This window comes from Nematolebias whitei, chromosome 1 (assembly GCF_014905685.2).
Source record: "Nematolebias whitei isolate Nwh7 chromosome 1, NemWhi1, whole genome shotgun sequence".
Classification (NCBI taxonomy): Eukaryota; Metazoa; Chordata; class Actinopteri; order Cyprinodontiformes; family Rivulidae; genus Nematolebias; species Nematolebias whitei.
This window is the reverse complement of record NC_056498.1, coordinates 16,227,998-16,245,994: the sequence shown is the minus strand read 5'-3', so window position 1 is coordinate 16,245,994 and position 17,997 is coordinate 16,227,998. Positions and strand designations below refer to the sequence as shown.

Sequence of the window (17,997 nt, the reverse complement as noted above, 5' to 3'; positions counted from 1 at the left end):
ACATCTGTTCAGCCAGAGGCCCCTGCATGGAGCAGACTCCCACTGTGGACACTGACAGAAAGGTCACAAGACAATTAGGTGGAACATCCTTTGGTTCAACAACTTACTGTGAACAGGAGCAAAGGTGAAAGAGGCAGAAATGTAACAAACATAAAGCTACGTGACGCCATTTCCATCAGAAAACATGCTTTCATAATGTACACAACTTTTGAACTAAAGTGTTTGGAGAAATGATGGATTTAAAATGAGCGAATAAGAATCTTACAAAATTTGACAAAAAAAAGTTTTTTCGTCAAATTTTTTTCGAAAATTTTCTTCGAAGAAACAAAAAACCCCCCTGAAAATATCAATGTGCTCCAATGAACACTTCCTGCAGTTTTGTTCATGGCCACATGAGGGCACTCTCAAAATTTCAATATAAAATATATATTTTTTTTTTCTCATATTAAAAAAAAATGCTTCTCTTGATCAATTTAGGATGAGGGTAGACATCTTAAAAAGGTGTTTTTCTTTCAAATGTTTCTTGATTGTCAGTTAATAATGTGGTAAAATTGAAGGATTAAAACAAAACCAGGTAGGTTGAAACGAAAAAAGACATGACATTTTTGTTATTGTTTTTCTTTCTAATGAGTTTTATTTTTTCCATTTGTCCACAAAGTTATATTAGTCACTACTATGTTAGGTCAGTTTTCCCTCACTGCAATGGCAGTCAACTACTCAAGAGCCCAAACACAGCATAGCCCCTTCAGCTCACAAAGATTTGTCCTTTCACATGAAACTATTAACAAAGGAAGGCTTGATTGAAGGAAAATATAAATAATTTTCTTTAGGAAAACTATTAAAATCAGAGGTGACTTGGAAGTAGTTTACACCTTAGTTCACTTTGATTGAAAACGGAGAACTGAAACAGCTGACATGCTTCAGGAAGTTTAAAGGTTTAAGTTTTTCTAGCAGTCAACTATTGAAGAAGCATTTATTCCTCATATTTGAGGAATAATTTTGGAATTGATATTTGAGCTGCATCCCTCGAGCTCTGCTAGTTTGTCCTCGAGACAAGTCTTTTGTCTACGGAACAATGATTGGCTGGCAAATTTTGATCCCATTTGCCGGAGGGAGGAGTTGAAGGGGCCGTCGCTCAAGTTTGTGCTCTCCTTAAAACCCCAGAAAACAAGCAAACAAAAACACAACATCTCTAGTGCTATCTGTACAACATTCAACAACACATTTCTCTTTTTTTATTATTTTAACCATAATGCCAAAACAATAATACTTATCATTATAAGAGCATTTTTTCATCTCGACGGCATCGAACAAACACGCCACATGAACAAAAAACAAAACCAATCTAATCATAAAGGCCTCAATACCAGATAGTACACGTCACCTTCAAGTGGTGCTAAAGACTGACAGTTTATGGACAAGAGGACATGGAGGAAGAGTAAGCAGAGGACAAAGAGAAAGAAAATATTAAAGAGAAGAAACTAAGATTGAATCAGTTAATTATTCAGTTTTCTCAAGCTTTCATACCTTTTAGTGTCACGTTGGACATATTTTGTAACATCCTTACAACACAGTCTTATGCCCCTTGAGACTGGATGATGGCTCCTATAGAAGGTACTAAGTTAGCCAGTAGCTGGATAGTTTATGCAGTCTTGGCAAAGTCCTCTGTTGTATAGTATTGAAATGGTAGGGGGTGATGGGTCCACAATAGTTTTAAACATGCAGATTTTCCGTAACAATGTTGTGGTGATAGCGTTCTGGGGTCCTGAGCTGAGTATTTGAGTGCAGTGGCAGCATATCTATGCTACAGGCCCCCACACACTGACTAATGTGGTCTTTAAGAGTTTGAGGCAGGGCCCTGCAGGCCTCATGAACTGATAGACTTGCGCAGGGTGAAGGAGACCATCTTAGGGATGGAAAAAATAGTAAGGAAAAACCATCCATCCATTATCTTTACCCGCTTCTTCCTTTTCAGGTCATGGGGGTCACTGTTGCCCATATCCAGCCATCACTGTGCGAGAGATGGGGGACAACCTGGACAGGTCTCAGTCCATCACAGGGACGCATAGAGACAAACAACCATTCACTCTCTCACTCACACCTAGGGACAATTTAGAGTTACCAATCAGTCTAACATGCATGTTTTTGGTCTGTGGGAGGAAACTGGAGTATCCGGAGAAAACCCACGCATGCACGGAGAGAACATGCAAACTCCACCCAGAAAGGCCCCCCCACCAGGATTTGGACCGGGGTGACCTGCTTGCTGAGAGGCAGCGGCTCTATCAACTGTGTCCCGTGCTGCCCGTAAGAAAAGCCAATATGGCATTTAGGTAGTTGTGACGTGGCATGATTGCCTTCACACTGAAGGTTTTTCAAACTTGTTTAAATGCGCCCACTTTCTAAAAGGGCAATATAGGTTGAGGAGAGGGAGGTCATCATCCTGTGTGAAGGGGTCCTAAGACTTGGGCTTTGGTTTACCAGGAATTAATTTAAGACAAAAATGCTAACCCTCGATCCATAAGGTTTTAAGGGTTAGTCCATTTTCAATCCATGTTATAGTCTAGCCATGCTAGAAGGTAACAATGAGGCCTAATGGCCTTGTTTAAGGCCCAGCAGGCCTGATAGCAAGAACAGCTTCCCACTGGAGAGAAGGGTCAAAGGGTCATAAAGAGGAGGAAAATGAGTCAATGCAATGAACAGACGGAAGAGAAATGGAAGAAAATGAGAAGAGAAAGTGTGTAGATATCGGCTAAGTGCTTTTGGTGAGTTTTACAAAATACACCAGGAAGTGCTTGAAACAGAAGGCACGGTGGCATTGATAGTAGTTGTTCAGGAGACACCACTAAGGGACTTTTACTACAAAACTCATAAGGTGCTCTAAGAAAAACAGACTTAAACACATTAATGCACAATAAAGTGTGGTCACAGTAACCGTATACCCCATAAGATAACTAGTGGATGTTGACCAGTGTAAGGGAACAAAAATGCCTCATATCCTTCTGGTTTAATAAATACGCTTTCAAATAACATTATTGATTTTTTTTTTTTTTTAGTACGGCTGTTTATGCTTCTACCAAAATGACAGACTTATGGCTTCACATACATCACTCTGGATATGTTTTAACATATATTTTTCCTCTGATGTTAGCTTTGTCCACACAATTCTGCCAAATAATGTAATAGACAAGCTAGGACACTAGATGGCGATGATGGTCACACTAAAGATGAGATTTACGGCTTTTTGCGAAGAGTTGGATTTTGTGGATACGTTCTTTTCAAAGATTCATTCAGTTTTGAATAATTAGTCACTTGGTACAACCAGTGACGTAATACGGCTTATGTGTACGGTTGTGCGTTGTGATTGATCATGTACGGTCAACTGCACGATATGACTCAAACAGTTCTTCAACTTTGACCCCATCGTATATTTTAAAAAGTCATTCAAACGTTTAGATTCTTCGTGAACGTCAAACATCTAGTCAGCACTAACAGCATATCCAAGTACAGAGTACAGCTTTTTCTCGTTTCTCTCTTTTGTATTGCTTACAATAAGTTTTTAGAATTAGCCCTTGAACAAACAGTCACACTTTGATGATAAAAGGATCAAATTTAAAAATGCTTTTGTTTTGGTTTCTTTGGCACAAATTTAAAATTTGGCATTTGCCAAGCGCGAAGCTACGTCATTGTTTTTGAAAAGTTCTGACTGTATCTTTAATCCACTAGCAGTGCTTTCCCTACCATTATACAAGCAGGGAGCGCCCCGCCTACAGAACTCCTCCCTCTATCACAACTACTGGCACAGATGTAGCGCTAAGCTAGCAACACGCAATACAGATGTGCTAGCTAAAAGGCTATGACTATGGAGGTAGCACTCTGTCTCCACTCACGCTGAGTTATCTCCATCTCCCCCGCTCGAAAGCTGTCTGTACAAACAGCACGCAACATGGACATACGTCTCTGTCTCCACCCCCATTGACAACAATCGCTGAAAATATGAGCGCCCTGCCAAGGTAAGTAAACTAGGGGAAACACTGCATTAGGATAGGCCTGTCGCAATAAACAATAAATCAAGTAATCGCATGATGAATGAAAATTATTGATCTCATTTTCATTTATCAGCTTTATCATTTCTTCGTGTTTCTGTCTTTCTACTGAAGACACTGGATGATAAAAAGCTCAACTCCGGTGCTCTTCACTGACCCTTCCCTTTCTCTTTTCTCTTTAAAATTTGTTTTAACCATCCAAAATCATGTTTTTGGATCGTTAAAAGCAGCTAAGTTGAGAAGCTGAGCTACGAGCTAAGCTAACAGGCCAACTTCGGGGGAAAATCCTCGGTCTTGTCGAAGCTCCAAAATTCACAATTGAAACCAGTGGATTCACATAAAAAGTTGTTTTTCTATGCAAAAAGTAGCTGAAAACTTGTTTACCGATTTTTTATTAAAAGCTTTGTCTGAAAAATGCTATGCTAAAGAGCTCAAACCACACAGAGAGTCCGTCATTTTGAGAACCGAAAAAAAGGAAAGCGAGACAGCCCATGTCACGTCAAGGGGCCTCCCTCCCATTTTTCCTAAAGAGACACACTACTCGCTCCCTCACAATCCATCCTTCGGTTCAAACACTCTTATACTGCCATCTAGTGAACAAAAAAGGTACTACACACAAAAATTTACCAAAATTTCTTCTTAAATTTGACAATTACTAATTATTGTCAAATTTCAAACAATATTATCGTTTATTGCAATAATTTCTGAGACAGTTAATCGCCCAGCAAAATTTGTTATCGTGACGGGTCTATACTAGGAAAAGTCAAACACCAGATATAAAAAAAAATCTCTAACTTGGAAAGGGTTTTTAAAAGATGTTTTTCTCATCATATTCCATTGGTGTGTGGACTGGAAGTACAAACCGCAGAAAATTTCAAGTTTTAAATAAATCCAGTTCAATATGAATCCGTTACACTGATGAACAAGTTGCTAACTGCTGGGGTACATGAAGTAAAACCACACATTTACACATTTAAAATGACAACAGAAAGTGACAACTGCCATTGAGGAAAACAAAGTTTGGTCTATCGATAAAGTCAACAAAAAACAACTACTTTGGAAACTTAAACCTTGCACAGTGCTCTGTATAGACATTCCAATTAATTTTTAGCTCACAAACATTATAATCAATATTACCTCTATTGATAATCTTTTTTGTAAGCATTTTGAAATGAAAATAAACAAAAGTCTCTCTTTTTTTTTGTCTTTACAAAAGCTACACAATTTCTACTGGGATATCTAAGATTGTTAGTGTTTTATTATGTACTTCTACCTTTGTCTTTTGCTTTTATTAAAAAAAAGAGGGAATCTACTTGTCTAAAAGACATTATAAGCCAAGAGTACAGCTTATTTCTCAGTTTTTGTCTTGGCTGGCAGCAATTCTTTATTTTCTTTTTTTGTAATGTCTATCTTGTTAAATGAAGTGTCCTTTTTTATGACACAGTTGCTAAAGTCTCTTTAAAACAATGTGCCAGCTGATTGTGTTTAGGAGCCCGGTCCCCCTACAGCCCTCAAATGACTCCTTACTTTGTAATTCGTTCACCGTGACAAACCACCACTGGCTACCGATGTAAACACAAGAAGCAGAACAGCGACCTCTTTCTATCTCTTAGCTTTTAAACATTTCATCACATTATATCACCTACTTTTTTTTTTGTTTTTGTCAAACAGCGCTACAGACAGCTACAGTCTGTAGCAAGAACTATGACATAGTATTTCTTTTACAACTTAACTATTCACAACACCCTAGAACCACTTTTACCAAATATATTGTACTTAAAAGTGTTTAAAACTGTATATTCAGATAAAATGAATGACCTATCTGTCAGAGACTCTTTTGACAACATACATGAACAGGCACTAACCGAGAACAACAAAATAAATGTACAAACTCTTCTTTCGGTTTTTCTTTAGTGGCAGTCATTGAGAAACTCTTTGCTGAAAAACAAGGCAGTGACACTAAGTGAGGGAGCGTCATGCTTTACACTAACAGTTTCGAACCTTCCTCCCGTGTTGAGTCATGGTTTTGGGAGGAAGCTGATCATTCAGGACAGTTATCAGGTTGGTAAGGTGATCAGGAATACACAGCTCATTTATTGGTCTACATTGCTCTGGAATGATGCAGGGTTTGCCCTCGACCCTTAAACAGTGCTTCTTTCACCGATCAAACTGATTATAACCTTAAAAGACATGAACTTTGTGGTTAATCATGGGGGGAAATACAAAATTGGCCTACAAAAACATCTCCCCCCAAAATATACAGATCCATGCTGTTTTTATTATGGAAATTTGACTACTTTCTGAAGGCTCCCACAGTCAACACTCAAGTAGGCAAATAATGCCAAAGAAATAATGCCGGGGGCGATTCTTCCCCTCGCCCCCTTCGTCTTCTGGAAAATGAATATTCAAGACATTTTCTGAAAAACAAAAGTATGAAGGGTCAGAGCTTCGATAACTTTGTTTCTCGGCAACTCGCCTTGTCTTTAATTCTGTAGCATATAGAGTTCCAAACTTCGAACGTAGCTCTCCAGTTTAAATAAAACTTTAATCTGTTAAGACTCTCTCCTCCTCTGCTGTCATGTGGTTGGAGCTCAGGGCTGGTGAAAGATCTAGAGACATCCTCAGTTCCCGGTCTTGCAAATCCTCCACACTGCTGTCCTCCAAGCTCTCTTCAAATTCCTCCTCGTGTTCGTCTTTGTCCTCTTCTCTCGTCTCTTTTACTGATGGTCCGTCTATTACATTCTTTGACACTGAAGACATGGACTCTGCGTTGTGAAGAGCATTACGCAGGTGCTCTGCTGTATGTTCAGGGTGACCATTAAGGGTCTGGACCTGAGCTGAGGGCCACTCCCTCAGAGGGATCTGGGGCTCTCCTTCACTCACACGCCTCCATAATCTCAGAGGGTCATGGTCCAAGTTGTCCATCAATGGCCTGGCAGCCCTTTGGGTTCCACTGTTCATTAAAGTTGAGGAACTTCTCTTGCGCCTGGACTTACTGGTGTGGTTGACTTGTACATGCATGGCCATCAGCTCTGCTGAAGAAGTATGGAAAGGGCAGAACAAACACTGACTAAGTTTGACCCCTGTCAAACTATCACTTCCACCATCTCCACCGTAAACAACTCCTCTGTCTACTGCACTCATGCTTTCATTCTCCTCCATCTCTCCAGGGCCTGGTGAAGTGCGACGGGAAAGATCCAAAGGTTCAAATCCGCCATCTTGAGTTGTGGAAACTGGTCCGTCTTTCTCACTTGGTGGCTGAACCATCCGGCTTGTAGTTAGGGGCTTACGCCGAGACACTTTAGGGGTCTTTGGTGGAGGAGACTCCCTAATCCAGCCTCTTCCTTCCATTCCTCCTTGGTAAAAAGCCCCCATTACCCCAGACAGATACCTGTACTGGGTTTCCAAGTCCACGTCCCTTAGAGCTGCCAAAGCCTTACGATGCCCGCGCTGGTCTGGAAGCCCCAGGAGCCAGGATTGCTGGCTGGGCCGTGCTGTGGGCGTGTCGGCTGAGGCTTGGCTGACCGGGCTGTGATTGTGTTGCGATCTACGCTGTTTGGCCAGTCCGGAAGTCCCAGATGTTAAAGTGCTGATGGTGGAAGAGAAACCAGAGGAGGAATTGGAGGAGGCTGATAAGGCATTGCGTTGCTCTCTGTGGTGTCGCTGGAGGTGGTACTTCAGAGAGCCCGACTGAGTCCCTGCATAGTCACAGTGAGGGCATTTGTATGGTCTCTCACCTACAGAGAGAAAAATAAACAAAGTCAAATTTGATAAATGAAGCTGGAAATGTGGTATTGCACAAGGGAATCTGGAGTGACAGAGAAGTATGTTAGACTGGTACAGGACATGCATGAGGACAGCAGGACAGTGGTGAGATGGGCTCTAGAGTGACAGATAGCTTCAAGGTGGAGGTGGGAGTGCATCAAGGATCGGCTCTGAGCCCCTTCTTGTTTGCTCTGGTGATGGACCGACTAATAGATGAGGTCAGGCAGGAATCCCCATGGACTATGATGTTTGCAACTGACGTGATCAGTGGTGAAAACAGGGAGCAGGTGAAAGAGAACTTGGAGAGGTGGAGGGATGCACATGAAAGAAGAGGAATGAAAGTCAGCTGTAGAAAGACAGAGTACATGTGTGTGAATGAGAGGGAGGCTGGAGGAACAGTGAGGCTACAAGGAGCAGAGGTCACAAAGGTGCAGGACTTCAAGTACTTGGGGTCCACTGTCCAGGAAAATGGGGAGTGTGGTAAAGAGGTGAAGAAGAGAGTCCAGGCAGGATGGAGTGGATGGAGAAAGGTTTCAGGAGCGATTTGTGACATAAGGGTGTCAGTAAATGTCAAAGGAAAAGTTTATAAGACAGTGGTGAGACCATCTATGTTGTATGGTCTGGACTGGAGACAGTGGCAATGACAAAAAGACAGGAGAAAGAACTGGAAGTGGCAGAAATGAAGATGTTGAGGTTCTCCTTAAGAGTGACAAGGATGGATAAGATTAGGAATGAGATCATCAGAGGTACAGCACAGGTTGAACAACTGGGAGATAAAGTTAGGGAGGACAGACTGAGATGGTTTGGACATGTCCAGAGGAGGGACAGTGGGTATACTGGTAGAAGGATGTTAGAAATGCAGCTGCCAGTAAAAAGACAAATAGGAGATATATGGATGCAGTTAGAGAGGACATGGAGGTAGATGGAGTGAGGACAGAGGATGCAGAGGACAGAGTGAGATGGAGGAGGAGAAAAAAAAATGTATAAAGCTGAGCCTGTAAAAATAATTAGATCTTCCGTGCTATAAAGAAAATCAACAGTAAACGCAAACCTGTGCACCTATTTCACGTTTTAATAAAATATTGAAATTGTAAATTGTGTACTCATTCCATCCTGGAAAACGGATTCAAATAAAACATTAAAAAGCCCGAATTAAAATGACGTTCTTGTTCATAATGAGTGGATACACAAATGTAAACCTGCGGCTGTAGTTGCATCATTTTACGGAAGATGGCAGCATTCCATTCCTGATGAAAACAACACAGCTGGGAACAAGACGAGGACGATGCTGCATATCAACTACAGCAACTGTGTCACATATGAAAAGTGTAAGAGATCCTATTTACAGCTTCAGAATATCTGAATACGCATTAGCATTGAGCTAGGAGCAGGAACAAAGAGCAGAGATGGGATGTTAGTCTGGGAGGACATGGAGATGCTGTTCCCAAATGAGTGCTACCATTTATTTGCCGTGTGACGTTAATGCCTGACCGCAGAAGACTAAAAATAAATAAATAAATAAATCTCATCATGAAAAATAGAATAGCAATGCGATACGACTCATCAGCTACAGATGAATAATGACTAGAGGTTCTCCAGCTATAAGTGATGCAGGCTGGCGGCATTTCAGAGACGGAAGAGATGTTTTAATATGGCGCAAACAAACCTGGTGAAGAAAATACAAATAACCGAATCAAAAGACACGTCATGCATACGGATCATTAACAGTGTGAGTTAGCATTGCAGGAGATTCAGGATTTTACTGCTCGCAGACAAAAAGACAAGGTGCATACTTGTGTGTGCTTGTCTGTTAACAAAATATCTCATGAATCACTAGACAAATTTTAATGGAACGTACAGAGAAGATGCAATTTATGTGCCTCTATAACTGATTAGCTTTTGGCGTTAACCTCAGTCAAAATGGCTGCCAGAGCCAACTGACCTTAAAAACAGAAAAATGGCTATAGGTCAGTCAATTGTACAAATACCGAGATTAAGTTTAGTGTGATAATGTTGAAACTGATTTTCAAACCATACGTGCTAAAATATTGTACAAGATCCGTTTAAAATTTGGCCCTTGCTCCAACTATTAAGCCTCAACTCTGTCTGTTAGCAAAATATCTCATCACCTACTCTACAAATTTTAATGAATCTTTTAGAAAACAAGTACTGAACGTATTTCTACAGCCCATTAAGGTCTGGAGCCAATTCAGTACAAGATGGCCTTTACAGCCAACTAATGTCAGAAACACAGAGATGACTATAATTCAGCCAGTTTGTAGATATAGAGGCTCACTTTGGGTGTGGTTGTAGCTAAGAGTCATTCACAGCACATACTCCGAAGGCTATTTGTTACATAAGATGTTTGCCTACAACTTCTATCTGCGAGGCTGACACATTGTCTACTTTTAAGACTAGGTTTGTCTTTCCATTTTTGATCAATCCTATAGTTAGGGTTGGCTTAGGTTTCCTGAGCTATCCCATAGTTATGCTACTATAGACTTAGACTGCTGGAAAACAAACTGACCACATGTCCTCACTCTGCTGATGTATTTACTTGTTGTACTCTACCTGTTTGTATTTATAATTATTTCTATCTTAACATGTTTTTTTTCGTTCCTCCTATAGAAAGTACGTCTGGACCTGCCATTCCATGTTCGTCTCTTCCTCCTTCCTGTCCTTGTTTTGGTGCATTGTTTTTGTACTATTAGTGTATTCTTAGTTTTGTGTATTCTTAGTTTAGTGAATGTAGTATATTCTTAGTTCATGTCTCGGATCTTACTAATGTTTTTCTTTACAATTTGTATTTTTGTTGGACGTAACTGGGACTCTATGTACATAGTTTCGTTCCATAACAAGCCAACCTTAACTATAGGATTTATCAAAAAGGAAAGTCTTAAGACCAGTTTTAAAACTGGATCATGTGTCAGCCTCATAAACAGAAACTGGAAGTTGGTTCCACAAAATAGGAGCCTGATAACAGAAAGATCTTCCTCTCATTCTGCTTTTGGAAACTCTAGGAACCACAAGTAAACCTGCAGTCTGAGAGTGAAGTGCTCTGTTAGGAAAATATGGAACAATAAGATCTAGAATATAAGATGGAGCTAGGGTGTTGAGGGCTTTGTAGGTTAGAAGTAAGATTTTGAATTCAATTCTGAATTTAACAGAGAGCCAATGGAGAGAAGCTAAAACTGGAGAGATATGATCTCTCCCACTAACTCTTCAACACAATCTGCTGCTTCCTTAGATAGATAACTTTTACTAACTGGCTTTTATGTACGCAAATGTTTCTGTTCAGTGCCCTGAGACAACTTCTGTACTGACTTAACACCATATAAATAAACTGTATTGAACTGAACTTCAGCATTAGCAGTTAGTGTCAGCACTCTTTGTCTGTTAGCAAAATATGTCTTAACTACTGCACAAATTTATCAGGTGTTCACTCATGGCACATATAGAAATGACAGACTTTTGGAGTAAATTCAATCCAGGGCGGTCAGCACAGCTAATCAACACTAACGCACAAATGGCTCTAAATCAGTAAATTTGACAAATATTGAGCTCAAATTTGACGTGACAGTACGTGGATGTCATTTACAGAACATACTCTAAGCAAGACTTGCAATATTGCATGTTATTTTCAAGATTTGACTAAAGCTGCTACAACTCTGTCATTTTTCAACATAAGCTGAGTAGTCTAAAACTGTGACACAAAAGGTGACAGTTTAGGTTTAATCCATCAATGCTCAGTTTCAGCACCAAACAGCTTTTGTGTCACAATGTGTTCAAAACAAAGTTAACGCATTTTGTAAAACTTACTCTAAGATCACTTGACTCCTATCAAGACTTCACAAAAATGTCAAAAACCAAACGTTTTACAGCTTCAACAGATGAAAAGTCTTCATTAGGAGATTGGAAAGACTTGGAAGTACGCCTGACTTATTGTTCAGAAGAATTTGACCTAGTTTCTTTAAAACTTTAATCGTTTGAACAGTTGTGAGTTATGCGCTTAAATGAAAGAGAACTGGGATTGTTTGAATGGCGAGAAAGAAAATATTTTCTTGACCTTGATATGAAGGAGAGGCTATGGACCAGTAAAAGAAGCTTCCTAGTTTTAAATCCCAGGCGTGACTTGATTTCTCCCCCTAGAAACCATTGTTAATATAAACTTGAGCTCTGCTCTTAAGCAGGTAGTGCTCCAGTGAAGCCGCTCTGTTGCCTGCAGTGGAGAGCTATGATTAGCACTGGCCTGCTCTTGGGAGTGAATGTAAAAAAAAAAAAAGTAAAGAGATAATTCTGGAAAAGCGACAATGCAGAATCAGTTTTTTCCATGGAGTTTGCATGTTCTCTCGATGTATGCGTGGACTTTCTCCGGGTACTCTTGTTTCCTCCCACAGACCAAAAACTGATTAGACTGATTGGTAACTCTAAATTATCCCTAGGTGTGAGTGAGAGAGTTAACGGTTGTTTGTCTTGTTTGTTTCTCTGTGTCCCTGTGATGGACTGGAGACCTGTACAGGGTGTCCCCCGCCTCTCGCACAGTGACTGCTGGACATGGGCACAAGTGACCCCCGCAACCCAAAAATTAAGAAGCGGATAAAGATAATGGTCATCCGGGAGAGACTCAGAGTGGAGCCGCTGCTTCTCCACTTCGAGAGGAGCCAGTTAAGGTGGTTCGGGCATCTGATTAGGATGCCTCCTGCACACCTCCCTGGTTAAGGTGTTCCAGACACGTCCCACCAGGAGGAGACCCAGAGGAAGACCCAGGACATGCTGGAGGGACTATGTTTCTTGGCTGGCCTGGGAATGCCCTGGGATTACCCCGGAGGAACTGGCCCAAGTGGCTGGGGAGAGGGAAGACTGGGCCTCCCTACTTATGCTACTACCCCCACGACCCGACCCCGAATAAGCGGAACAAAATGGCTGGATGGACGGATGGTAAAGATGGTTGGATTTTTAAAAGGTTGAAAAAAACAAAATGAGGCTTGTTAAACTTGCAGCAATGTCTCACCTGTGTGAACCCTCAGGTGCACTTTGAGATGGTGTGAGGAGCGGAAGGCTTTGCCACAGTAGGGGCAGTCTTTTATCCCTCTGCCACGCACTCGCTCCCTGCTGGGAATTGAGTGTAAGGAGGAGACTGCTGTGAAGCCGTTTTCACCTGAAAACAACAGGAAAAAGATCAAAATGTAAACGTAACAATTGGTGTCCCAACAGAACTTCTATATTTAATAGAAGACCAGTGAAAAATTACAGTATATTCAAGAAATAATAACACATTAACATAACATATTAGATGTAAGCAAACTAAATGCAGAACACAGATAAAATGCAGCTGTGGTACCTTTGAAGTTGGAAATGACAGAGTGAAACCCACTGACTGCTCCTGCTTGCTGTGATCCACCACTGTTCAGCTTGGATTCCTGTCTTACTTCTCCCATTTGTTGGGATCCACCAAGATGTTGCTGGGATTCTGGTCTTGCTTCACCTCCTCTTCCGAGCCCCGCTCCTCTGTGACTACCAGTCCCCTCCTCTTCACTGCTACCTCCTTTCTGTGACCTCTGAGCGTGAACGCGAGCATGCACCACCACCTGCTGCAGGCTGCGGAACAGTTTTCCACAGTCTGGGCATTCCCACGGCCCTCCCATCTCACCTCTAATATCCAGGCTCGAGCGGTAGGCTCTGGCTTGGTCGGCCTCTGCAATTACTGAACTTCGACCTTGAGACCGCTGGCCTCGCTGCTGGGGCCTCTGCTGCTGCTGCTGCTGAGCCACTGCCAGGCTTCGAGCAACCAGCTGCCACCAAGTTGCTTGGTCCCCGCCATCTGAAATAGTTGCAGCGGTTTCGCCTCTAGTGGTTCCCACTCCACTAACTTGGTCTCCTCCTCCTGAGTTGACCACACCACTACTATTTCCCATCTCTGCCACCTGAGCCACAGCCTGAAGTCTCTCCATGCAGCTGGCCCCACTGCCATCACTGGGCAAGCCAAGATATCCCAGTATGGCTGACTTGCTTAAGTTCATCTCAGTTCTACCCCCAGTTTCCCTAGCAGACCTGCCTTGTCTACCTCTGACTCCACCACCTCGCTGAGCCAGAAGAAGGCTCGAGTAGAGAGTGTTAAGAGACTGATTGCTAGCAGAGCCTTTGGACTGATCCTCAACACCCCCAAGTACCCCGGAGGTTCCCAATCCAGCCTTCAGACCAAGCTTGTTGAGATGAACTTTCATGTGGTTTTTCAGGAACCAAGGCTCCTTGAAGCCACGGCCACACACTTGGCACTTATGGTCCAAAGAATCCTTGTGCTTTCGCATATGTCCTTTCAGGAACCAAGACTGGGTAAACCTCTGGCCACACGTATCGCAGCGAAAAGCTGGCAGTGAGGAGGACACAGCTGAAGTCAACTGAGGGTTACTTGGGGTTGTGGCTGGGGTATTTGTCGGGGTGGGTACTGGTGTGTCAATAATGGTTCTACAGTTAAAGGTTGTTGTCAAAGCAGGTACCTCGGGAGATGGGTGGCACTCTTGTAAGTGACTTGCCAGACTCTCTTCTTGGCTGGCAGAAAAAGGGCAAAGGGTGCATTTGTAAGGGTTGTGGAGAATACGGACATGACGTGCCAACTCTGAAGCTGTGCGGAATTTTCCTTTGCAGGCATGGCAGCGAAACGTAGGTGCCGTAGAAAGAGACGAGGTCTCACCAGAAGCAGAGTAGGGAGAGGTCACTGACACAGGGTCCTCTGTAAGGGGAGGGGTCAAGGGTGTGCTCTCATTCATTAAAAAATTTGGGTTCTGGTCGTCTAAACTTTTATCCTCACCATTAACAACTTCTTTTTCTGCGAGGTGCTGGATCAGAGTTCTTGGTAGCAAACGCTGGTTGGTGTGACTTCTATGATTCGGTATGAAGTCTCTGTGGTTTTGCTGAAATTTAAGATGGTGCTTAAGGGGAGATGAGGAAGGTCTAGTCCGGTATAGGGATGAAGCTCTGCGCTCTCGGTCCAAACTGTGAGCTCGAGCGTGAAGAGACAGAATACTTTGGAATCGGAACCTCTTCCCGCAAACATGACAGGGAAACTTGAGCGCAGGCCCAGGCGAGGCCCCTCCAACTCCAGGTATGGACCTGGTGACAGTTTCTTTTTGGAACAGCTGGAGGTCTAACTCGTCGCCGCAGTTTCCACTTGGCCCTGAAGAAAGGGCCAGCTCCAGGGCACCGTACCCAAGAAATGGAGCTGAAGGTGTATCCGGTGGAGAGGAGTCAAAACCAGGGCTACGTCCAGCTTCTTGAGCCCCTCCCCCTGGAAACAAAGCCACCGCTGGTGTCGGGGATGGAGGAATTCCATCTAGCTCTTCTTCGCACTCTTGTCCATCAACATTGAGGCAGTTGTTGTTATTGTCCTCTTGGAGGGGGAAGGGAGAGAGGGGGAAGTACGGCGTTGTGTCGGGGCTCTGCGGGGATGGTTCCGGGCTATGAATGGGCAGGACAACAGGACTATCAGGTAGAGGAGATGAAGTTTGGGGACTGTGGTCCAGAGATGGCAGCGTTTGGGGTGAATGGGGCTGTTCACAAGAAAGAGCCAACACACACTCTGGTGGAGAATCCATCCTCTATAAAGAAAGTAAAAAAAGAAGAAGATAGGCAGATGAGTGATGACTTAAATAAGGTACAGTTTAATTAAAAAAAAACTTAAAATTAAAGGTTTTGCATTCTACAAAAGAAAACAATTTTTGTCTTTATTAAAGTCAAAAATCTGTGGCAGCCATCTTTAATTGGGCTGACTATGCAAAGTTTCATTAAATAGTTCAGTTCATAAAATATTTTTTTACTATGACAGACCAAAATAAAGCCAACACACGTGCAGACACTGACAAAATCTTTATCCTCTTTTTACCTTTTGGTATGGGTGAGAAAAAGTTAAATGTGTTCAAGCTGTTTTGTAAAGTTACACCAACACATACTCCAAGAACAGTAGACTGTGTTAATATTCAACAACAGTAGAGAAATACCAGCAGTGTGTGTGAAGTTATGCCATTCTTTAGTGTCTCGGCTGAGGGTTAGTAAACTTCTGAGGTGGCCTCCTCCTAGAATTTCCTGGGAACAACAAAAAAGCAAATAAACCTAATCAGTGCATGTGAAAAACAAGACTAAACATAGGTGTCTCAATATCAAGAAGAAAAAAAAGGGTTCTGACCAGCAAAAAAAAAAAAAGGTTGCATGAATTTTGGCTGTCTGCAAATTTCTGCAAAATCCCATAAATGTAGGAGACAATCCTTTTGACAAACCGAGCGACGAACTGGAGGTGGCAGGCTTTTAGCTAAACAGGATTAAGAGCAATTAACGTTTAAACACTTTGAATGTGTTCCATCACCCTTTTTTTTCCAAGGAACGATGACATCCGTGTTCATTGCAGCACCATTCTGCATGTTTTAATGTATGTGCATAAAAGAGACTTCGTTTGATCTTCATTTACTCCTCAGCCTGTGTGGGCGGACGGCGCGTGCACTCCAATGTGTAACAGGTGTGCACCTGTTCTGCCTCCTACATGTGTTTCCAATACACTTCAGCATACTGTTAGCACATATGGGAGGATTATCCGGTGTGTGGCTGCATGTCAGTGTTTGCATGAGTGTGTGTGTTTAGACGTTAAGTGCACCATCGCAGGACATGGACTGTCCTAAACAGGATGGGCGCCCAATGTTTTGACTTCCCCACACTCCCTTCCTGTACACTCATACAGTAGCAGCGTTTTTGCTTAATAATGAATTACATACACACACATGTTTGTCTTTCTATCTTTACAGGGACTTGCATTGACACTTCCATTCCTTTTGCATTCATTTTATAGTCTAACCATGACCCTTACCCTAAACCTAACCAATGCCAGTACATACCTAACCCTAAACCTAACCCATTCTCAATTCACACCATAGTCCTAAACCTAACCCCTAACCCACCAACAGTACTTTGTCTTATGGGGCCCAAAGCCTGGGACCCAAAAAGAACAGTTGGTTCTTACAATGTAGTACGTGTTCCAAAAATGGACCATACAAGGTGACAAATACAAAGACAGAAAGTCATCCATCCATCATCTTTACCTACGTCGTCCTTTTCGGATCGTGGGGGTTAAGGGTGCCCATGTACAACCATCATTGTGCGAGAGGTGGGGGACACCCTGGACAGGTCTCCAGTCCATCACAGGGACACATAGAGACAAAAAAATCATTCACTCTCTTCACTTATATCTAGGGACAATGTAGTCACCAATCTGCCTAACAGGTATGTTTTTGGTCTGTGGGAGGAAATCCTGGAGAAAACCCATGCATGCACGGAGAGAACATGCAAATTCCACCCAAAAAGGCCACCGGACTGGGATTTGAACTGGGATGACCTGCTAGCTGAGAGGCAGCAGCTCTACCAAATTCATATTTCTTCATTTTTTATAACATTGTACTGACTTCCGTATATTCCAGTAGCCTAACCCTGACCCTAACCTAACCATTACCAGTACTAACCTAACCCTAACTCAAACATTAAAACTCAAATCATACCTTCACTCTGAACCTAACCCCTACCCCCAAAATGATGTTCACCCATTTCATTTGGTCTTTGGTCCCCATAAGGACTATGGGTCCTGACAGGGTAGGTAATACCAGAAAAGGTCTTAAAATGGCAACAAAATCACGGTACACACACATGCATATAGCGTGCACATTCTTAATCCGAACAATATTTGTTAAATCTGCTGTTTGGGTGTGGCTACATTCACCCAAACTTTGCTTAGTCATGACTACTTGTTTAGGTAATTTCCAAATGTAAGCATATTTTATCATTGTGTTGACGGCGCTGCAAACCCCAGCTAACACAGTCAGCTAAAACACAAAGTGTGATATACAGCATATTGAACACACAGGCGTTTTTGGCAGGCGCCCTCACACACACCCAAATATTTGGAGTGCACAGCAGTTTGACTGGATTTATGCACATTCGGCCTGTTTTTTTTCCCCTTTCTTTTTGCTTTTCGTCCATCATTTGGTGAAGTTGAGAAGCAGAGAAGGCGCCCACAAGAAAACAAAAGGTCATTAATCACTGTGGCGAAACAATGGAACATCTGTGTTCGCAGGTGTGTCATGTTTGTTTATCGTTCGCGTGACGCTTTGATCATATATGTGTTTATGCGATCCGTTGGATATGTGTGTGTGTG

The 17,997-nt window shown here is 42.3% G+C and overlaps 1 protein-coding gene across 1 annotated transcript in view; it reads right to left on the bottom strand.

Annotated features, from left to right (window-relative positions):
• Nucleotides 1–6,178: 6,178 nt before the first annotated feature.
• Nucleotides 6,179–17,997, bottom strand: part of znf219 (zinc finger protein 219) — a 26,049-nt gene continuing 14,230 nt past the window's right edge. Inside the window, exons 2-5 of the mRNA XM_037675405.1 lie at nucleotides 15,803–15,887; nucleotides 13,150–15,403; nucleotides 12,820–12,966; nucleotides 6,179–7,780 (exon numbers count right to left, since the gene is read on the bottom strand). Of these exons, the coding sequence (XP_037531333.1) occupies nucleotides 6,588–7,780; nucleotides 12,820–12,966; nucleotides 13,150–15,400 (3,591 nt within the window). The 5' untranslated portion in view covers nucleotides 15,401–15,403; nucleotides 15,803–15,887 and the 3' untranslated portion in view covers nucleotides 6,179–6,587. The remainder of the gene's footprint in view (nucleotides 7,781–12,819; nucleotides 12,967–13,149; nucleotides 15,404–15,802; nucleotides 15,888–17,997) is intronic.